General features: G+C 55.2%; 1 protein-coding gene across 1 annotated transcript; it reads right to left on the reverse strand.

Annotated features, from left to right (window-relative positions):
- Positions 1 to 14,284: 14,284 nt before the first annotated feature.
- Positions 14,285 to 22,521, reverse strand: LHX5 (LIM homeobox 5). The gene is made up of 5 exons (XM_060121018.1): positions 22,349 to 22,521; positions 20,272 to 20,495; positions 19,294 to 19,571; positions 18,423 to 18,588; positions 14,285 to 14,652 (listed from the first exon to the last, which is right to left on the reverse strand). Exons 1-5 carry the CDS (start codon positions 22,519 to 22,521, stop codon positions 14,285 to 14,287), a joined length of 1,209 nt encoding a protein of 402 aa, XP_059977001.1.
- Positions 22,522 to 22,994: the final 473 nt, after the last annotated feature.

Consider the following 22,994-nt stretch of genomic DNA (forward strand, 5'->3'; position numbering starts at 1 on the left):
TCTCAGGCCTGGGCTGGTAGGACAATATTACCAATCTTTATCAAGTGCTTGTCATGGGCCAGAAATGCTTCTAAGAACTTTCTATTCCTTGGCTTCTTTAACGTTCACAAAGGCACTATGAAGTAGAAACCATTATTATCGTCCCTGTTCTACAGATGGGGACACTGAGGCATGGAAAGGTGACATAACTCACTCGAGGTCACACAGGCTGGAATGTAGCCCGGCCAGTTTCAAACCCTGTGATTTTCGACATGACTCTGTATTTCTTGGACCTCCGCCTTCTTTGTGTGGTGGGACATTGGAGAAGGAGGTAGGGCCTCCAGGTCGGTCTGGACACAAGGAGGGTGGACACTGGTCCTGAAACTGGGCACCTGCAGCCCCTGGGAAGGATCTCTTCGGAAACCGAGAGAAAAGTAGAATCCTTTGTGGCCACCAGGGGGCAGCAAACTGTCTCCAATGGGGAAGCCCGGCTCCAGGCAGGTGAGACCTGCCCCAGGGTCTTCCTTGACTCTACCCAGCCGGGGAGTGCTGAGGTCCCAGAGGCGAATGGGCCCGCACAGTCTGGGCATGGGGGGAGCCCTATCCAACCCCTCCCAGCGCTGCAGGAAACAAGGCTCAGAGAGGGTGGGGGCCACCCTGTGTCACAGCCCATGGCAGAACCCAGCTTCCGGCTCCTGCTGAGGGGCTGCCTCATGAGGGCTGTGTGACCTTGGGCAGGTGCCTTCTCCTCTCTGGGCTTCAGGCTGCCCCTCTGTGCTGGAGGAGGCCCACTTGCTGCTTCCCACCTCCTTTCCTGTGGCCAAACTGTTCCCTCCACCAGGTGTGGCTGAGGATTTGAGAGCAGCAGTGGCCTTCCTCTGCTTCTCCCGCTGCTTCGGTTTCATCCTCCCTTTGACCGTAGACGTCCACCTCGGTTGCCAAGGTTGTCCCTCCAGAAGGCTCCAGGACCCAGCCCTATGTCCTTGTGGGTTCCTGGAATAGACACTGAGCGCTCCAGAGCGGGACACAGCCAGGCTTGAGCCTGAACTTTGCTCCTACTCACTACCACAGTGACCTTGAGTAAATGATGGTCTGGTTCAGTACCTCAGTGTTCTAATTAGTAAAATGGGTTGTTTGCAGATTCCGCCTAGGACCCGGCACAGGTGTCGTCTTTCAGTAACTGCTAGTTCTTACCATTTCCTGAGTGTTCCTCCTGCAACAGTGAGGGGTGCAGAGGAACTAGTAGTTATTCTTGTGTTGAGCACCTACTGTGTGCTTCGGGTCTCAGCAGTCATTTCAGTTAATCCTGCAGTAACCTATGTGGTAGATACTATTATAATCTTCATGTTTGCAAATGAGGAAACTGAGGCACAGAGCAGTCAAGCACTTACTCCAAGTCACACAGCTGAACTGGAACGCTGCTATGTAAACACCTGGGCTTGTGCCTCTAACCACGACTGCTCTCCTACCACCTTTCCTTTGCTTAAGCCATGCCTCCTGCATGCCATGCCCTCTACGCTTCTAAATCCTACACATTCTTCGAAGCTCAGTGTAAAGGCAGCCTCCTCCCTGAAGCCCCTGGGATTGCTTCAGCCAGAGACCGTCTCCTCAACCCCACACTCCTCCAGGTGAGTGGCAGAGCCCGTCTCCACTCCAGGTGCTCTGTCTCCCACTCAGGCTTCCTGTCCTTGGCTGCACTCTTGGGAGACCTTTCAGCTGCCATTTGCTCCTCTCCTGGTCTCGGCAAGCTTGAGATAAGAACCCGAGGGGCCTGTTGACCCTGTTCAGATAACACATGTCAATTACCTTGGAGTAGCCCTTCCTGGTTGACATCCAAGGAATGCCAAGGGCAGGGCGGAGGCACAGGGAGAGAGCAGGACGTGGATGGTTGAAGCTGAGGTGATGGTTGTTATGACCTGATGTAGCAGGATGGGCACTGGAGCTGAGAAACTATTGCCATTCTGCCTTTGCCCTCCTGGACCACTCAGTGGGGGAAATGGGGAGCCTACGAAGAGGGTCCTGGGAGCACGAGATTTTCTGTATTGGTCCAGGGCTCTGTGGAGAGCACTGAACACTGGGTCACCAGGTGTGTGTACCTGCCTGAGATACACCCAGCTTCCCCATCCCAGCTGGGGCCCCTCTCCTGGGAGGGGGGCCCTTTGGTTCCCTGTGGGTCCTACCAGCCGAGGTTCCCTCTGTCTTCTCATCAGGTGGACTCTAAAACCCCTGCCTCCAGAGGCTGCCTCCGTCTAGTCCTTCACTCCAGCCTTAAGCCAAGGTGACGGTTGAAATCCAGCCTTTGGTTGGCAAAGGGGGTGTTTTTACCCCAGAGCTGGCCCCAGGCATGGCAGGGGCATGGGAAGGCGGACCAGGGTTATGCCACTGCTGCTCTCCTTTCTCCAGCCTGGGCAAGAGCCCAGTACAAAGCAGATACGTGCTCCAGTACCTTCAGAGAAGGGTCTGACCCTCAGTTGTGGACACGATGACTCAGACTGGCTTTATGTCCCAAGTCATTTGTGCATGGCTGTGTGCTTTTGTACCTGTGGGCATGCATGTATGTTTGTGTCCATGTGTGGGAGAGTGCATGCACTCATGTATTTATGAGGCAACACTTGCAATTCATTGAAGGATTTCCCTCAGACCGTGTAGAGCTTCACATTTTTGCACTTGGGACTTAGAATCCAGTCACTAGCCAGGCATCAAACTCAGATGTATACGATGAAGCAGGTTGGGGGCTAGACATTAGGGAGTGGTGGGGATTGGAGCAAACGGGGAAGCTCCTATTCTGCCTAAAGGAGGTGGCCACTGCTCGTTTATCCAATAGCAGGTCCAGCATAACAGATCTCCTAATTGCTTGGTGTTAGCTCAGATTCAAAGCAATTTAGGAAAAGCCTGCATATTTATAAAAAGGCTCTGGACAGGTCCTGCAGGGAAGGAGGAGGAACCTGTGACCCCAACCTCAGCCAGTCCAAGCACTGCATTCTCTCTGGCCATGGTGACTGGTTCAGGGCAGGCCCAGGAGCCAAACTGTCCAATCAGAGCAGCTCTCAGGATGTGAGCTGGGAATTGTTTGGCAAATTCTGGAGACGTGTTTGATTGCCACAACTGGGTTGGGGGAGCGTGCCCCTGGCACTAGGTGGATGAGGTCCAGGGAAGTTGCCCGACACCCTACAATGCACAGGATGGCCCCCACGGCAAGGAGTAACTGGACCTTAGAGCAGTAGAGCCGAGGTTGGGAAACCCTGTGTTAGGCAAATCTCATCTCTTCTGGGCCTTTTTCTTGGGAGGGGGGAGGTGTCTCTGGATTATTTCTATTTGTGTATTCCTGGGAGATGGCATGCTGTTTTAATTGTTATCACTTTATCAAGCAACTACTCAATGCCTGGGAGGAGTCCCTGTCTTACACATGAAGAAAGGGATGCTGAGAGAGAGAGGCAGAACCCAGGCCCACTCCAGAGTCAAGGACCCTAATTACCATAACAGCCAGAGTAGCCAGGGGTTCCACAGTGGAGGAAGGGAGGCGGGTGGAACCACGGTCCGCCCCCTGTAGAACCTGGTTCGCTGAGCTGTGATGACGGGCAGGTAGTGAACCCAATGAGGCAACGCATCTCACCAAGTCCCTAAACCCGCTGGACTGCTTTTTTTTAAAAAAAATTTTTATTTATTTATTTATTTGGCAAGCCGGGTCTTAGCTGCGACTTGCCAGCTCCTTAGTTGTGGCAGGCGGGCTCCTTAATTGTGGCATGCGAACTCTTAGTTGCAGCATGTGGGATCTACTTCCCTGACCAGGGATTAAACCTGGGCCCCCTGCATTGGGAGCGTGGAGTCTTAACCACTGTGCCACCAGGGAAGTCCCTGGACTGCTTTGAAGAAGAAACTTCTGGAAAATTTAAATGATCCCACCAACACCTCACCAGGGTAGTGGCTGAATGTATGGAATCCATTTACAGAAGCTCTTTATATGAAGCTGGGGTTATTGATCCTAGTTTATAGCAGAAGAAACAGGTTTAGAGAAGCAGCGCCAGGATCCTCCAGTCACACAGCGGGTTGATCTGTTTCCTAAGTGTCTTAACCTTTTGGTTAGTTGAGATAGGATGGTTAAGAAAGCCTCTTTGAAAAGGTGACATTTGAGCTGAGGACTGAAGGAAATGAAGGTGTATGTGGGGGTGTATGGGGGAAGAGCAGAGGGAACAGCATGTGCAAAGGTCCTGAGGTGGGAGCCTGTGAGGAGGCCACTGTGAATGCAGAGGGAAGGGCAAGGGAGAGAAAGTAGATGATGGTGGAAGATGGACAGGGAGGTAAGGAGTGTGCATGGGTGGAGGGAAGGGCCACCAGATCACGAAGAGCCTTGCGGGCTGTGGTCAGTACTTTGGTGTTTACTCTGAGGACGATGAAGAGCCCTAGGGGAGTGGAGCGTGAGACCATATCCCTGCCTCCCGTCTCCCTCCGCTCTGTCCCCAGCCTCGATCTTCATCTCCTGTTCTGAGAAACCTTCGCTTACGATTGGTGCTCGCCTCCCCACCGACTCGAATCTCCTGGATCAGGCGGGTGCAGCCATGCCCCCCAGCTGCTGAGAGTGTTGGCTGCTGACGGCCCACAGCTGCCCCCTTCTCCAGAGAACAGCCAGTGGGAGCCACTGTGTTCAGAGATGCAGTCTCTCCGGCAACCTCAAGGTGGGGGCAGCTCTGTGGTCCCATCCACAGAGCAGAGCTCCCCGTGGGATGAGGCTGAGACCCGATTCCGCCTGAACCCTCCCCTCCTCCTGTTCACCTCCCATCCCCTTCTACTCTTGATAAATCACGTGCCAAGAACCCCCATCTCAGGCTCTGCTGGTGGAAAACCCAACCTAAATGGACCCTCTCCCCCTGCCCCCATCCCACTGGCTTCTCCCTTCCCCAGTGTTTGTGCTTTTTAAACTCCACCAAAAATGTCACGGGCAGGTTTCTTGCCTGGTTTCCAAACTCCCTGATAAATTCCACTGGCTGGGCAACCCCAGGAGAGGTTTTCTGGAGCAAGGAACCCCATAAATCACCCTGCTGCCATTCCGGCATGGGCAATATCTTATGTAAAAAGGTGTTTCCTGGGAGCGCCACGGGCAGGAGAATCCTATTACAAGCCGCCCCATTAATTATGAAGAGTCAAGTCGACCCTTTGCTGTGATTTTTTATCTTAAGTCCGAAAACTGATTGCCTTCACCAATCCTTCCCCTTCCAGAAAAACCCTAAAGAATAAAATAAATGTTTGAGGAATAAATACCAAAGTTTCTCCTTTTAGGGGAGAACCAGCAGAGAGACAGAGAGAGAGGGAGAGAGAAAGTGGTGGGAAAGGGTCTTTTTTCTTCCTTTTAAGGTAAAAGTTATCGAGAGCTCAGCCTGTGCAGGGCATATTCAATTTTCCGGACTCCTTCACCCCAGGAAGTGGGTGCTGTCATTCGTCCCATGTTACAGATGAGGGAAACTGAGGCTTGCCTGAAGTTACGTGCTAACCCTTTCTTCTGAGGTGGTAAGGTGGGCAGAGAATGGGCCAGGCTGGGTATTTGAAGACCTGGGTTCAAAGCCTACCTCCGCTTCTTACTAGCTAGGACCCTGAGGAGATGAATTAACCTCTCTGAGCCTCAAAATTCTTCTCCTGCAAAATGAGGAATAAAGCCGGGAAGGCTTCCAGGGAGAAGACATGCGACCGCAAACACAGAGGGCAGAAGCTGGGCATGTCCCTTGCCCGGGTGACTAGCAACCTCCCCACTGGCCTTCCTGCCACCAGTTTTGAGGCTGTCCTCACTCCCATCCCCAACCTATTTCGCGCTCAGCAGACAGAATAGATTTTTTGGTTTGTTTTTTTTGGATTTTTTTCAGCCGCACCGTGCAGCACGTGGGATCTTAGTTCCCCGACCAGGGATCGAACACGTGCCCCCTGCAGTGGAAGCTCAGAGTCCTAACCACTGGACCACCAGAATAATCTTAAGCCCAAGGCAGAGCGTCACCCGTTCTGCTGAAACTCTCCCGTGCCCCTGGCTGCATTTCAGATAAAGGTCTGACCCCTCACCTAGGCCCACAGGGTCCCATGTCATCTGGCTTTTGTGGACCTTTGGGGTCTCACTCCCTCCTTCTTTCCCCCAGCTCCAGACTCCCTGAATTGCAGCCACACCAGCGTTTTTCTCTTCCTAGAACTCACCAAGCTTGATCCTGTCTCAGGGCCATTGTCAGTACTGTTCCCTTTGCCTGCCACACCCTTCCAGAGCTCAGCAAAGTTGGCAACTTCTCATTCAGGACTCGACTCAAGTGTCACCTCCTCAGAGAGGCCCTCCTGACCCACTGCCTGCCACTCAGGGCCAGGACGAGGGTGAGGCGAGCAAGGGACTCACTTTGGGAGGAAAATGGAAGGGGTGCCACAAAACTCGAAATCAATTTACAAAAAGGAAGAAAAAACCTCAGAAATCAAGAAAAAGATTGTAATAAAACAACTTTAAAATGAAAATTAAGGCAACAGAAATTCATGGTGAAAAACATAGGGACATTTTACATAAAGATAGGATCTCACCTTGCACTTGGGTGTCTCATCTCCCCTGAATGGCAGATCTGTCGGATCCTGTCTTTATTTAAAATGTTGCCGTTTTGTTCGTTACGGATTATTTTGCATTAATTTTGAGTTTTCAAAATATTATATAAAAGTACTATTTATCTTGACTCCTAAGTTTTTGGTGTGCACCCCCTTTAAATTTTGCACTCAACATGAGTACCCCAGTTGCCTCACCCTAGCCCAGCCTGGCTGACTGCCTGTTTTAACACCCAGTTATTCCCAATCTCACCACCTTCTTTTCTTACCACTATTTGGAATGACCAAGTATTTTCTCCCTTGGTTACTGTCTGTCTCCCCCACTAAAATATCATCTCAGTGAGGGCTGGGATCAAGTCTGTCCTATTCACATCTGTACCCCAGAGCCCAGAAGAGCGCCCAGTGCATACTATTTCAACAAATATTTGCTGAAGGACCGAGTGAATGAATGAATGAATGAAGAGCAGATTCAGGAAGGCAGGTAGAGGTCTGGACAACATGATTGCAGGGTCTTCATTCCACGTCCCATCCCCATTTTTCAGACGAGGAGGCTGAGGTCCAGAGAGGGTGAGTAACCTAATCATAGTCACACAGCACAGCCACATCAAAGCCGGTCCAAAACTGAAAATCCCATGGGACTGTGAGTTCATCAGAGAGAAGTCTCCAGTGACCTGGAGTGGGCCTTTAGGGACCAACTCTCTCTGAGTGCACACATTCCTGAAATATCATCCCCAGACCCATCTTGCCACCTAGGGTTGTGCCAGGTCCATGCATCATCTTTACTATTACCTAATTCACACGTTTCTTGAAACCTTAAATGCTGTTTAGAAAGGGAACAGTTATCACCACTCTAAATGGAGAAACGGTATCACTTCCCAGAATTAGATACATGTAGCAATATATAAAAGGATAAACAAAACGATGCCATTACATGTAGCTAGCTTCTGTCCCGCCGAGACTCCAAGCCTGCCGGCATAAGCCAGGGTTAGCAAGCTAGCACCAGAGACTCTCCCTAAAACGATCAGAAGGGCTGACAAAGAACTGAAAAGACAGTGACTTGTTCATGAGGCATCAGGCACCTGTGAAAATGCCTGGTTCCTCCCGTGGGTCTGTGTCCCACACTGTTGGTTAAACAATAGCGTGGCAGCATCGCACAATGATACCGATTTTGATCTCAGGGACCCGCAAAGGCATGTGAGGCAAACTCTTGCTCCGGCAATTTCTGCCATTGGGAAGCAGCGACAGCCCGAGTGCCTGCAGCAGGTTTGAGCAGAGGTTCCCACGCTCTCCGTTAGGTACCAGGCTTTCTTTTTAAGCAAGGTTTGGATGTCCTGTAGGTCCCCAAATATAGTAAAATTGCATTCCTTTCCCCCCCATATTTTTAAAATGAGCTGAACCATAACATAAAACTGATCCTTTTAAAGTGAACAATACGGAGACATTTGTTACATTCACGGTGTTGTGAAACCACCTCCTCTATCCAGTTCCAAGATATCTTTGTCACCCAAAAGGACACCCTGCACCCATTAAGCCATCACCATACCTCCCTTCTCCCCAGCCCCTGGCAACCACCAATCTGCTTTCTGTCTCTATGGATTTATCTGTTCTGGACATTTCATACAAATGGAATCATACAATATATGGTCCTTTTGCAACTGCCTTCTTTCACTTAGCATCATGTTTTCAAGGTTCACCCACGTCTTAACCTGTACCAGTACTTCCTTCCTTTTTATGGCTGAATAATATTCCATGTAGGGACATGCCACATTTTCCCTTTTCATCCATTGGTGGTGCATTTCTTTTTAAAGAGATTGCCAGGGAATTCCCTGGTTGCCCAGTGGTTAGGTCTCCACGCTCTCACTGCCGAGGGCCCAGGTTCAATCCTTGGTCGGGGAACTAAGATCCCATATCCCACGAGCCACGCAGTGCGGCCAAAAAATAAAAAGAAACAGATTGCCAGATTATTCTTCATTAGCCCTTGACCTCTTACTATTCTTATCTCTACAAGCCCTATAATTTTCCATTAGATAACATTGATATCTTGAGGTATGTTGTGGAAAGTAATAAATTGCATCTCTGTCCAAATGGGCTGTGAAGTTAGTCCTGGATTTAGAATACGTTTTAAGCATTTCTTCAAAGAAGAAAATGGGATAATGATAACAGTAGCTACAGCATCCGATACACAGCCATTGTTATTATCCCTGTATTATTATTATTTCATTCAGTGTTTATTAGTCAATGGTATGCTCCGTGCCAAGCACTGTGTTTAGACCATAACATATGAAGACTTATTTAGCCCTTGTGATGACTCTTTTTTTCTTTTTAATATTTGTTTATATGGCTGTGCCGGGTCTCAGTTGCGGCATGTGAGATCTTAGTTGCAGCATGTGAACTCTTAGTTGTGGCATGTGGGATCTAGTTCCCTGACCAGGGATCGAACCCAGGCCCCCCGCATTCGGAGCACGGAGCTTTAGCCACTGGACCACCAGGGAAGTCCCAACCCTTGTGATGACCCTTGAAGTTAGATCTTATTGTGCCCTTTTTATAGATGGCAAAGCTGAGGCTCAGAGAGGTTGAGTGCCCGCAATCAAGTCACATACATTTCCTGGTCTCAAGTTGCTCACAGCCTGGGAATCAGGACACAGACACAGTGTGGGTTTGAGGTGTTATAATGGAAGAAGCAGTGGACACAGTGCTACGGGTGCCTAGGTGGGTGACACTGGTTTGGCCGGCTGCTTCACCTTCACTCGGTATGACCGTGGAAGCGGGGTCCCTGCTGCTTCTGAGCAAGGAGAATTTACACCATAAGGTTTTCCTCCAGTGAAAAAGGGATTATTGAGAACCTGTGTGTGTTTCTAAGCTAATGCTTCGAAAAACCGAATGTGCACCCTCGTCTCCTGGGGCTTGTGCCTCTTTGGCTCTGAAGTTCTGGGGCCTGAGATGCCGCATTTCACTGCTGTTGATACGCGGACCATACTTTGAGGATCAAGGGGCTGGAGATGTGAATTCAGATCCCAACTTTTGCTGTAAACTTTCTCAGGGAACTTCGGCTAGTCTTTTGCCGTCTCTGAGCCTCAGTTTCTTTCCCTGGTCAATGGGGGCATTGCCCTCCATCTGGAACATTCTCTGAGGCATAAAAATAGGAGTGGTATCATCACTTTCTGCGTGCTCGCCTGAAAGCATGGACGCCTGCTGGGGTGAGAGGTTTCCTCCCAGACCCCCTGGAGCCCATCAGCAGGTGCTGGGGGTGGTCCTGAGCTCCGGCACACGGTGCAGAAAGAGGAGGCCGGAGGCGGCAAGGCCCCGGAGAAGCAGTGGGAGAGGTTTCCGTTCATCACAGAAATGGCCCATTTGCAATGATCGGTTGCCCAGGTGTTAATAACGCTAATGGCATAGGAAGGGTAAACTCGGTCACTTGGCCGAGCAGGAGAAATATGCAGAGAAGTGCTCGGGTTTCCATAAATCAGCCGGATGCAGCGCTACGAGGGAGACAGGACTTAAAATTCTGGTCAGGAGATGGGTATTCTCATAATCCGAGCTAGAGAGGTAATTTATTCTGTTTATATCTTTTTACTGCACGACAAGGCTTGGGAGCAGGAACCCTCCACAGCCATTCTGCATTTTAAATATTAGTCCTAAGCACAGTGGGTCAGATCTCAGGCTCGGGCTCCGTGAGGTGTTCATTTCAGCGCAGGAGGACAGAGATGGGGGCGGGGCAGAGCACGCATGCCGGGGGCTGGAATACATGTGGCTTCACTGTCCAGTGCTGGCCAGAATTACAGCCTCGGGGCAGCAAGGGAGAGGCGATGTCCCCCTTTTCCCAGAGCTGGAAGGCGCAGCCAGGGGCTGGCTAACCTCCTTACCTGCACAGCTCACAGTATTTTTTGTCCTCTCGGAGATCTTTTATTTTTAAATGATAATAAATACAGGCAATGAGGAGATAGAGGAGATGAACAGATACATTAATGTAGGAGGAAAGGGACGAGGACGGGGGAGAGAGAAAGAAACAAGGACAAACGTGGAGAAGCTGGAAGTCCTCTGTCTTTTGACCTTGGCAATTTTCACTGAGCCCTTTGCCCTTCTGACTGGCTTTGTTTAACCCCGGAAGGGCTTTTAAACAAAATCCAGTGAGGTTGCTACCAGTAAGAATTAGCATTCATTAGAGTCTTTCTTGAAGCTCTTTTTACGGCAGCTGGAGCACATTGCTTTCATTTCATTCATTCGTTCATTCATTCATTCATTCGTTCATGTAGTTGTTAGACACAGAATGAGGTCTTACCTGTGCCGGGCAACGTCCTGGGTCCAGGGACAATGTGGGCTCTGGAAGCAGAAGCTCTTGATTCAAAACTACTCCATGTCTGTGTGACCCCAGGCAGCTCATGAGTCTCAGTCTCCTCATCTGTAAAATGGGGATAACAACGCTCATCCTGAAGGGGCGCTGTGAGGACCATATTAGACTCTGGACGAGATGATTTCAGGCAGAGGTCCTGCAAGTTTGGGAGACTTCAGAAGCAACGGGGGAGCTTGACAAATGTGAAGCATCTTGGGCACCATGCCAGAGAGCAATTCCAGCCATGAGCCAGGGGGCCCAGGGATACGTATTTTTAGCAAGCTTCATCTTCTGGCCACACTTTGAGAAAATGGTTGTGGGTGTGTAGGGACAAATGTCCCTTTCCAACCCTCTTCCTTCTCCACTCAGCCTTCCTTAGGAACTGCCTCCCTAATTAAGTGCACCCAAGACCATGACAGTGACACCTGCAGGGTCACTGCTGCAGGGTGGAGTGGGGGTGGATTTGAGCTGATTTTGACAAGCGTCCCCTTCTCTCTCCCCTTGTCATTTTCCAAGGAAGCTGGTGTGTGTGTGTGTGTGTGTGTGTGTGTGTGTGAGTGTGTGTGTGTGTGTGTGTGTGTGTGTGTGTGTGTGGCAGAGGATGGGGATGAGGATTGAATCCAAGACCTATATTTCCTACACCTTGGCCACGGGTTAAATTGCATCTCTCCAATGTGGATGAAATGCCATTGTGAGCCCATTTCACGGTGGAGCAAACTGAGGCTCAAAAAGGTGATGCAGTGACCAGCCAGATAGTCTCCCAGACCCCAGGGCCCTTGTTCTGTTCTTCCCTCATCCCACTCCTAGGTGACCTCTGCTCCCAACCCTCCTAACTAACAAACACGCAGAGGAAGAGCCCCTGGGGAATTAGTCTCAAGTCCGGATCGTGACGCCAGAGATCACATCCCTCCTGGACTCTGGTTTCCGAAGCCACCCTCCTAGATCCTGATAGGGCCACCCCAGGGTTATTCCAGGATCCCCTGACACAAGAGTGGGCCTCTCCCATGCCTGGTGCCCTCAGAGTTGTGAGCGTGCCAAGGGCAAGTCTATGCTCTGTGTCTATGTGTGCACGATCTCTAGTCTCAAAAAGAAAAAAAAAAAAAAAGACTGGAAGGAAACGCATCCACTACTTTACTTGAGATTCTGGGTGACTGCCTTTTCTTCCTCTTGCTTATCTGAAATTTCTAGATTTTCCACAAGGAGCAAGTAGCATTTGTCTGATAGAGATAAATATGCTATAAGGAACGAAAAGGAAAAGCCAGGTCACCTCGAATTAATTCTTGTGATGTCCACACAAAAGAAGGACAGATGAGGAAAACTCTTAGCATGTGCCCATTGGTGGTTCACTACCCACCAGTTCCTTGTCCCCCCTCTTTTCCTGCTGCTGCTGAAATGGGCAAGCTCCCCCCACCCTAAGCTTGGGCGAAAAGGCATCTAAACGCGGGACCCTCTTCCATCTATTTTTCTCTCCTCATCTGCTTTTCTCATCTTACAGTGTTTGAGCAGAAAGGAAATGAGGCATAGGAAGCCCTCCCTCCAGTCCCCACTTTTGAAAGTAGGGAAACTGAGGCAGAGAGAGGGAGGGACTTGTCTTTAGGGAGTGGCCTCAGGCCCATTAAGTCTTCTGGAGGACTCCCTTCCATCATGCTGGTTTACGGAAGGGCACACGCAGGCACTGCCTAAGAACCGCAGGGCAAACAGCCTTGCTCTCCCTGGGGGCATTTTCTGTCCTAATACAGCCTTGCAGATAACTAGCACTGGACCTACCAGCCTGTTTTTTTGTTTGTTTGGTTTTGTTTCTGCCACCTGGAATTACATGGGGGCGCAATTAGGAGTGAAGCTAGAATTCTTCTGGGGACAAACAAATCACACATCCATTCAGTCATCAAATATTCTGAAGGCCTACTATGTGCCAGGCTGGCTTGTGTTAGATCGGGGCATTAGGTAAAGCAGGGGGAGATGCTATTGGTGCATAGTAGCAGTCCAAAAAAAAAAAGAAAAGAAAAGAAAAAACATGACAGGCACCTTCCTTACCTGGTAATGGCCAAAAGACCCCCCTGCCACCCTTCTAGATGAGGAGAGGTCTTTGCACCCATCAAGTCTGTTTTATGTCAGAAACAGGAACCAGAATAGTTCCATTCACTCTGAGTGACTGAAGACAGGGGCACAACAAACAAACGAAACAAGGAAAGAAAGAAAGAAAACCACACAGCACGGAGGGAAAAAGAATTTTTTTATTAATCTTTCTTTTTAAAAAAGTTGATTTTTTGTGGGTTTTTTTTGTGGGTTTTTTTGTGTTTTTTTTTTTAGGTAAACCTCTTTCTGCTTCCCCTCCCTCATTCTGCCCACCCTCCTCTTAAAAATATAAAATGTCCAACCCCAGATAACTAGTGTACAATAAATAAACAGTAAACACAAAAACATACTTTATTTGTTTCTTCTTTATACAAAATAAGGAAACTAGAAGCGTTCAACTTCCAAAAAAGTATAATACTGTACATCCTGACCACCCAGCCTCCAGGACCCGGGCACGGAGGGTGGTCTGTGGGCCAGGGCCCAAGAAATCTTGGCGCCTTGCCCAGGGGGAGCGCAGGGTGGGCGAGTGTTTGAGTCTGGCCTGGACCCCCGGGGTCAGAATAAATGTCAAAGGAAGGAAGAGGTGGGGGTCTGGCCCTGGGGCGCCTATGTCCGGACCGCCCCCCGCCCCTTCCTAGAGAAGCTGACCGTGATCCTCAAGATTGGCCACCAGGGGGCGCCAACGCGCAGGTGGATCTGTCTTCCTCCCAGTGACACCCCCATCCAAGCGTGTTTCTCACTCTCTCTCTCCATCTTTTCTCTCTCTCTGGCTGGCGCTCTCTCCATCTTCTCTCTAACTCATTTTACTCCCTTTCTTCTCTTCGATCTCTCTTTTTCTTATTTTTTTTTTTAAAGAGGGGAAAGCAGAGTGAGAAATAAGATTACAAAATGCCACTCGGATTGCAAGGAGGGGGAAAAAATTGTCTCTGTCCCTTGGCTTCAGCCCTCTCTTGGTCCAAAGAGGTGCGGGGTGGCGGTGGGGGTTCGGGGGAAGTCTAGAGCGTGCTTGAAATCTCTTGACCCTCCGTATTCACTTTGGTCCCAAGAAATTGCTCGCGGCTGCCGAGGAGCGCTGGCGGAGGGCAGGGGGTTCCCGGAGAGTCCCAGGGGTGGATGCAGATGCGGGGGTCGGTACCCCTCCGCGCCCAGCCGAGAAGCAGCTGCCGGTTGAGTTCGGACTCGAGAGAGAGCCCCCGAGGGCGCCCCGCGCCGCGGCCGCGTCGGGCGCTTTGGTTTCGGGAGGCTGCGTCCCGGGCGCGGGGGTGGGGGGGCGTGGGGGGGTGGGGACGGCCGGGCGGGGCCCCAGGGCCGAGCGCGGGGGGCGGGGGGCGGCCCGGCCCAACGGCCTTACCACACGGCGGCCTCGTTGAGCTCGGGGTTGGGGTGCGACAGGGGTCCGCTGTAGCCGCTGGTGCCGCTCATGGGGAAGGGTGGGCTGGGGCCGCCGCTGAACACCTCGCCGGGCATGGGGTGCAGCGCGCCCGGCAGGCCCGGCTCGGGGCTCGGCGTGTCCGGGTGCGAGATCATGTCGGTGAACCTGGGGTTGTCGGCGGCGTGCGGGCCGGCGAGCGGCGGCTCCAGCGCGCCCAGCGGCGTCGAGCCGGGCCCCGAGGCGGCCAGGAAGCTCGAGTCGGCCGGGGACTGCGCCTGCGACGGCGGGCCGTGCGCGAAGAAGTCGTAGTTGCCTCCCGGCGCGTAGTAATCGCCCTGGTAGTCTGCGGACGGGACGGGGCGGGAGAGGGGAGAGTGAGAGATGAGAGATCGCCGAGGGACTCGAGGGACCCGGCGGAAGAGACTCGGGGGAGGGAACCCGGGGAGACGAAGGCCAGAGACGTGGGACGTGGTGGGGGCCACCGGGACAGGACGTTAACGGGGGACCGCGCGACACTGATTCGAGGTTAGAGAAAGACCCGTGGAGAGGCCTGCGGAGACCAAGGGAGGCCAGAGGGGCGGAGGACCAGCCCCGGAGCTCGTGCTGGGCAGAGAGACAACCAGAAGTACGGAAAGGCTACACTCAGGGGCCGGGAGAGGCTCAGAGACGATGAGGAACACACAGAGAGGTTCCTTGACAAAGAGAGACGGAGGGGAGACAGCGGTGGCGGGAGGTGCAACACAGTGACGATTCCTGACAGTGTCTTAGAGTTGGTGAGAGATACACAGAGAGCGAGAGTCACGATGACTGCCAGATAAGGAGACAGGGAGAGATCGGCAGAGGACAGGGTGAAAGGGGGTTGGAGAGGGGATGCAGCAGGGAGCCCCCAGACTCATAGTCGGTGTCAAGGCAAGAAAAGCGCCTCAGTCACCGAACCCACGGCTGAGCCGGAGACCCGGCTTTATTCGACTAAGGCAGAGACAGTCTAGGGGACGCAAAGAGAAAGATGAGACGGCCGTGTGGTTAGAGACACGGGAAAAACCCGGCAAGAGACCCAGGAACGAGACGGAAGGTCGGGAGAGACAGAGGCGCCCAGAGACGCGCGAGATGAGTCAGAGAGACGGCCAGAGACGCTGGGGCTGAGAGGCCGGCGAGAGGAGTAGGGCGGGGATGCAGGGGCGACGGACGGAGACCAGAACGCGAAGGGACTGAGATCGGCCCGAGACCCCGTCGGGAAGAAGCGCGGCCGGAGCACCGAGGGGCTGGCGAGTCGGGCCCCGGCCGCGGAACCCTGGACTCGGAGCGCGCAAGGCGGCCTCAGCGCCCTCTCCTTCGCCCCCTGCGCCCCGCCGACCTGGCGCGGCCCCGTGCTCCGCGTCCGTCCCGGTGAACGTGGGACTCCGACCGTTTGTCCTGGCCTCACCTGGCCTGGAACGGAGAAAGTTGAGGCCCAGACACTCGGGAGAGGGGAAGAGGATGAGAACACTCGCCGGGCCACGTCTAGAGTTCCCTGTGCCTCGGGTCCTCCAGGCTGACCCCGAGCGGGTTTGCCAGGACCCCAAGGTTTTGGAGTATTTGGGGACGTGGAGCTCTTTTGATAAAGTGATGATAGCTATGGGCTCTCTCTCCGGAAAAATGCACAAACGCGAATTTTGCCCACAAATTCAGGGAGCACAGGGGCTCCAGATGACACGCTCGCCCATTCTCAACAGTGTTTCTGCATCAACCGTGTGACCTCCTCCTAGAGCCCCCTTTCCTGAAGTCCTTCCGCATAGCATCTTCCCCTCTCCCTGGGTCGGCCCCGAAGGAGTGGGGTGTGGGAAGCCAGGAAAGGAGCACCGTGTAGCCCGCACTCGTGACAATAACCCGCTTTGTACGGCGGGAAAACCGGTGCGCCCGGAAGCTGGGGTCTCCTCTGCAAACCCACGCCTCCTGCTTAGTGTTGGGGGTCTGTCACCCGGGCGAGTTCTGGACGCCCCCTGCCGCCCCCTTCCCTCTCCAAATCCCCCCTGACATCAGTCCAAATGGGGAGTGTCTGGAGGCGGGCTTGGAGACGGTTTAGGCCACAGCTAAAACGGTCGCCAATTACTTTTTAAAAACCACTCGTTCCATTCTCCCCGTAAGGGAAGAGAAAGGTTGGAAGCGGCGAATTTGGGGCCCCTAAGGGACGGGGATGGGGGACGGCCACGGCGCCTAGCAAGCCGGCTAGCCAGGGAGGGCCTCGGCCCCCGCGCGGAGCGCGCCGCCTCCGCCCATATGGCGGCCGGGCCGGAGGTAATTGGAACAAACGCCGTCTGAAAAGCGCACAAAAGCCGCAGCTGGGGCTTTGTCCGCGCTCCCACGGGGAGCCGCCGGCCCCGCCGCCCGGCCCCTTTCTCGCCCGCTGCCGGCCGCCGACGCCGGGATCTCCCAGCACGGATTAGGAGGGGCTGCCTCCCTGGGATTGGGGGGTCCGCCCCCCCCATTCCGGGGAAAGAGGGGCCCGCGTGTCCAGGCCGTCACCCCATCCAGCAGCCACGCGGGTAGAGGAGGCGGTGGGATTGGTGAGAGGCACACTGGTCCTGGGGGAAACCTTGTTTAATTACCCAGGCGGGGAAAAATTCCGGACTGGTACCGCCCCGCCAGCCTCCCTGCGCCGGCCGGAGATTTTGCGCTCAAGGAGCCAAAGATAGGTGAAGAGAGTTGGCGAGTAGAGGCCCCAGGACAAGTCCACCATCCCAGCTGCCTCTGGTGTCTGTAGCCCCCCAACCTGGGCCCTGCCATCTCTGTCTCTCCCGAAAAAGCACATCACCACATTTCATCCACAATTTCTGGGGCCCCTGGCCAGGCCAGAAGATCTAACCTCCCAGGCCTGCGGATGTACCAAGGCGAGTTATAGGGTTCTCTTATTTTCCCTTCTGGGTCTGCCTGGGCACCTGGCTCCTGGCCCTCCACATTGCCACCTCTCCCCAAACTGGGCTACTAGCCTCTGCCCCTCCTCCCCCAGGCTGGGTGGCACTGAGCACAGATTCCCCTCAGGCAGAGGCATTCCTGGGGGCTCCCCAAATCCAGAGGCTCTGGAATAGAAGGGGAAGGTGCCTTCCTAGAGTCCACAAGTCTGAAATGTGTAGGATGGTGATTCAGTGCAGTAGTGCCCCAAAACAACTGGGTCTCAAAAAAAAACAAAAACCAAAAAACCAACAACAAAAACAAAAAACGAAAAACGGAGGTGAGGGAGTCAGAAGAGGTAATCCAGGAAGGAGAGTGAAGTAAGTTAACGTAGTGGGGTGAAGGGAGGAGAGAGGAGGGAAGGAGGAAGGGAAGGGGTGACCTACGAGGAGATTTCACCCAGGCCTGAGCCTCGCAACACCAACCAGGAAATTCCTCTGTGCAAAGCGGGCTCCTCGGCCTCTGCAGCCCCAGAGACAGAGAATGCATAACTGGGTTGGCTCAATCCTTGCCCACCCCAGCCCTGATGAACCCTGGTGTGCTTGAAGCTGGAGGGTGGGCGGGGGTCCTAGTCCAGAGCAACTGCCAGCATCTGGGCTAACCGGGCCGGATGCTGTGCACACAGTCCCCGTAGCCCAACAGGAGACGCAGACTTGGAAGACAGCAAGGGGGCAGCCCCAGATGAATCCTGACCCCTCCATCCGTACTGCCAGTGTTGCCCTCCAGTGCCTGCTTTCCTGCTGGTGCCAAATACACCAGGCTGTGGGCCAGGGCAGCAAGGGCTGTGTATCAGGTTGGGATCCGGTGCATGCAGAAGTGCCTGACTTGGTATGACGCGTGAGAGTGCCAGGATGTCTAGGCGGTGGGGTATACCTGTGCTGGTTACCGGTGACCATGTGTCTAGATGTGTGTCCCCGAGGTCTCTGAACTCCTGTGGTCCTGCATGGGTGAGTGTGTCACTGCTTTTCTCACGTGTTTATTATCTGTTGGTACCACTGCATGGTTGAGTGAACCCATGTGTCTGATTTTCTGTCCAGGAAGTATCTGCGGGTGAGTGTACCTGTGTTGGTGCGGTAGAAGGGAGGGAGGGGTCCAGGCGCAGCCTGAGATCACGGCTATCCGGCCCTGCACCCTCAAGCAGCATTGACCTAGGTGTGGGGCACCGCGTCCTAGGAGGTTGCTTACCTCCGTAGTAGGTGTACGGAGTGGACCCCAACATCTCAGACTCGTCCAAGCGGCCGCCCAACGGGCGCATGCGCCTCGGACTCCGGAAGAAGGCGTGTCTCCGGGCGCCCAGGGCGCTCAGCTGTTTCATCCGACGTTCTTTGGACCGTCGGTTCTGGAACCACACCTGGGACAGAGGAAGGGGTTGTGAACTCTGTTCCGGGTCCCCTTCTCTCCCTGCCCGGGCCACCCCCGCTGGGTCCTAGCGCCTCCTCCGCACCAAGAATGCCCTGAGCCGGGGGCCGGGCCGGATTAGACCAAAGGGGTGGAGAGGGGCCTCGGCGAACCAGCCAAGGATGAAGGATTTCGCGGACCCGTGGGGCGACTCATAAAGACTTGGGCTTCCTGGTCCTCGGCCCATCCGCGGCCTGACGGCTTTATAAAGGCCCGCCGCCCGGCACGGCTCTGGTCTCGGCCCCGCGACTCCCCAGCCGGGCTCTGGCCGTTTGTCTGTCTGCCCGCGCGTCGGGCGCAGGGAAGGAGCACGTGAAGAGCATCGCCTCTTTCTCTGCTCAGAGGACGGGAGGACAGGAAAGGTCCGGTCCTTTAAGCAAGGCTTAAAACCTTCCCTGAAAGGGGCGGGGGTGGGATTCAGAGATGTGAAGTGACCCGCCCAAGATGACGCCGCCGGAAGCCAGCAGGGCTAGGCTGAATCTTTTGGCTCGGAGTGTGACCAGCCGGCCCCGATCTCCGGCGCACCGTCTGCCCCTAGAGCGGGCTCGGCGCGCTCCTAGCCAAGGAGGCTGGGTGGGAGGCTCCTCCGAGCTTCACAGCTCGCGGACGCAGCGGGGCTGCGGAGGGGTGACCCGGCCAGAGCCGACCCGGGCCGCACCTGGATGACGCGCATGTTGAGGCCGGTCTCCTGCGCCAGCTGCTCGCGGATGTGGCGCGTGGGCTTGGGCGTGGCGGCGAAGGCGGCCTTGAGCGTCTCCAGCTGCTTGGCTTTGATGGTGGTGCGCGGGCCGCGCCGCTTCGTGCCCGAGTTCTGCTCCTCGTTCTCGTTGTTGGCCGTCTCCTTGTCCGACGACGTCGAGTTGTCCGTCTCCTTGGGATCGTCCTGGAGTGGGTCCTGGAGGTCCGGGGACAAGCTGCGGTCCGTACAGGACGACACTGCGAGAGGACGGAGCGGGAAGGGGACAGGGTGTCAGCGGCGGCCCGAGACCTCTCCAGTCGGGTAGCCTGTTCCTGCAGGCTCAGGCCACCGCCAACCCCGGCGGGTTCCCTCCCAAAGCCGGCGACAGCCCCTCCCCCAGGGGCCCGGCGCCCGCCCACTCCCTCCAGGCGGGGCTGGGCCTTTGGAAGCGCCCTTCTCAAGCCCTCTCAGCACTTTTCAGCTAGTGCTTGGGAAAGGGGGAGTCGCGCTCTCTGGAGAGCCCGGCCTTCTAGGAGAGGGGACGGGAGGAGGGTACAGATGCCCTCCGGGCCGGGGATCTTCCTCTCCCTTCTCTCTTTCCTCGAGACCCCAATTAGTGTCCTCCCAGTGCAGCAAGAAATTACCAGGAGCTGAAAAGACTCGGAAAGGGGAAATTGTGCGGTTCCAAACTTGGGGAGGAGGGCAGCTTGGAAAAGGCTCCTGAACTGGAGGAGGGCGGGTTAGAGCTGGCAGTGTAGGCATCCTGGAAGGCTGGCTCCAAACGCTGACTCTCTTTCCCAGCCCCCGCACCTCCCCCCCACCTTGACCTGCCCGGCGCGAGTGGAGAGCTCTGAGCCGTGCACCGCGGGCACGCAGGGGGCAAAGGAGGGGAGCGCAGGCAGGCCTTGGCTGGAGGGCGCTGGGGCCTGGCCTGGGGAGGGGCAGGGGGCCTCCTACCTGAGTTGAGGCTACCCTCCTTGAGGCTGGACGAGCTCAGGTAGTCGTCCTTGCACACGAACTTGTTCTCGTCGATGACGTAGAGCTCCTCGCCCGTGGACAGCTGCTTGTTGCAGACCATGCAGGTGAAGCAATTGAGGTGGAAGACTTTGCCGCGGGCCTTACGCACCAGGTCACTGGGCGAGATGCCTTGCGCGCAGCCTGCACACTTAGTGCCGAAGCGCCTGCGGACACACCAGGGCCTGTCACCCAGGGCCAGCCCAGTGTCCCATCCTCCTGAAGCCCTGACCTCCCACCCTGCCCTAGCTTCTGAAAAGCCTCCGTTTCCACATCTGTCAAATGAGATCCCAATCCTGTCCTCCCTGGTCAGAAGGCAAGACGTGAGACAAATATCCAGGTCTGTTCTTGGGACTGGGACTGTCATGCCTCGGTCAGGTTTATTTGGACTCTGCTGGGCTTCCGGCAATGGGCGCCGCAGCCTTCAGCCCAGCAGACGGCCCAGAGCACCTCAAGTGGCGCCCCTCCCCCACCCCACATCGCTACCAGATGGGCCGGGGCTGCTCCTGGCAAACTCTGCTCTGGAGGTCGTGAAGCATTTAAAGCCAGGCAGGCCGGGTTTGGACCATTTCTCGGCTTTGCCTCCTGGATCCTTAACAGTCTGCTGGGGTCCAGGTAGGGCCAAGGAGCCTGGCTGTCGGGTCCTAGCGATGGAGCTGGGGGGAGCCCCTCTTCTGAGCTGAACCTTAGCAGGAAGGAGGGAACCTTCTGCTGGTCCTCAGGCAGGCAGCGGGAAAATGTGACCAGAAGGCGATCCCAAACCTGCCCGGCCAGAACACGGGCTCTCTCCCATGCCACCTTTTCTGTGTCCCTGGTCTAAATCCTCTTCTCTCTCCCTTGAGCGCTGGGAGAAGGCTGGCCTCCCCCGAAATGGATGGTGCAGACCGGCACTGGGAGGGGTGAGGTGCCGGCGGAGGGCGAGGGCGAGGGCTCAGGACTCTGGGGCCCCACGTCTCCTCGTACCCACGTCTCTAAACAGGGCGAATTTGGGTGACGTTGATGTAGTGAGGGCATTAGAAGCCATAAGTCACTTTGGGCCTTATCCGGCAGCGTAATTGGCCACATGCACCTTATCAAAAATCATTAGGTGCTTTGCAAGCACCACCACATTAGGGGCCTCGGGCCTCTGGGGCCGAGGAGTCTACACGTGTAAAGGCGCGTCTGACCTTTTCTCCTATTCAAGTTCCCTAGTGCCAGGTACTGGGGCCGGCGAGCAGCCTTTCTCCAGGGCGTTAATCACGCCCCCCCTTCCCTCCACGCAGTTGGCGCTCACAAAGCCGGGGGAAGCGGGCAGGGCTGAGCTGCCAAAAGCCCCACAGCCTCCCAGGCCGACCTTCGGCGTTTCTCAGCTGGGAAAGTGAGGCTCAGAGAAGTGATCTGCTGTGACCTGCCTGAGGGCGCCCGTGGGCAGCAAGGCTGGACTCTGGAGGTCCTGATTCCAGCTTCCATTTCATTTGTACTTTCAACAGAGGAGAAAATGTTTAAGGAGTTGATGGGGGGAGTGAGGAGAAGATTCCCTGCCCCATCACCAGGGGAGGCCTTTCTGGCTGAGTCCCCTCAGGAGCTGGGAAGTTTCTGTTTGTCCAGAAGCACTCTGGGGGTCCCACCTGCCTGGAGCCCAGCTTCTGGACTCCGCACTCTGCCTGCCCCTAACTTCGCAAAAATCCTTAGTCTCTCCGAGCCTGGCTGGAAGCTTCCACCTTTGGGGTGGCCTCAGCTAGCAAGAGGCAGAGACGGATGGGCAGCAAGTTTGTCAAGCTTCCTCCCCCTGGCCCACCACCGATCCAAGCTGGCCTGGAAAAGCCAGCTACAAGCAGCCCAGCAGCGTTCTTCTCACTCTGCCTGGGTTCAGGCCCTTGTTGGACCGAGGGCAGGAGGAGAGTGGTGGGCTCCCCGGCTCCCCATTGAACCTGGTGGGCCTGGGAGGCTGGGATGGGTTTCGTGGTGTCCCCTTCCCCGGCGCCCCAGCGGAGCGCCTGCAGGGCGGGCGCTCGGGCAACAGGGCGGCACGGCTTCTTACCTGAAGAAGTCATTTTTGCAGTAGAGCTTGCCCTCGCGCGAGAAGCACTTCTCCGAGAGGTTGGTCTTACACTCGCAGCACTGAACGCATTTGATGTGCCACGCGCGGTCCAGCACGTTCAGCAGAAAGCGGTCGAGGATGGGCCGCTCGCAACCAGCACAGTGCACCATCATAGCCCCGCGCCCCGGCGGCTCGGGCCGCCTTGCCCTCCCTTTGGGCCCCCGGCCCTCGGGCCCCCTGGCCCCGCCGCTGCTCTCCGCCTCTTCACTTGGCCGCCGCCGGGCGAGTCCGGTCCGAACCAAGACTCAGCCGGTCAAGTCCTTGGGTGATTGCTGGCCTGGCGCTGGGCTGCCCTGGGCGGGGTGGGGAGTGGTGGCGTTCACAGCCTCATGCCCCGGGCCGCGCGCCCCAGTGTATCTTGGGTGGCCGCGGGCTTCGCCTCTGCCGAGCGGCTTTCCCGGTGGCGGAGGCGCCGGCACTTTCCCCCACTTTCAAGCGGTTCCTATCCTCATCTTTGTCTGGCCGCCGCCTAATTCGCGCATCCTTATTCAGATTTGGTGACGTGGCGAGGCACGTAGGGGGCCCGGCGGCCAATGGGTACGCGGTGGCCATGGCAACCTCTTAAATTTATAGCATATCTAAATTG

Source organism: Lagenorhynchus albirostris, chromosome 14 (assembly GCF_949774975.1).
Source record: "Lagenorhynchus albirostris chromosome 14, mLagAlb1.1, whole genome shotgun sequence".
In the NCBI taxonomy this organism is placed as follows: domain Eukaryota; kingdom Metazoa; phylum Chordata; class Mammalia; order Artiodactyla; family Delphinidae; genus Lagenorhynchus; species Lagenorhynchus albirostris.

Coding starts and splice junctions, on each gene's coding strand:
- LHX5 (XM_060121018.1), bottom strand. CDS start 22,521: ATGATGGTGCACTGTGCTGGTTGCGAGCGGCCCATCCTCGACCGCTTT. Junction 19,572..20,271: donor GGAGGGTAGCCTCAACTCAG/GTAGGAGGCCCC, acceptor GTCCTCTCGCAG/TGTCGTCCTGTACGGACCGC. Junction 14,653..18,422: donor TCCGTACACCTACTACGGAG/GTAAGCAACCTC, acceptor TCCCGTCCGCAG/ACTACCAGGGCGATTACTAC.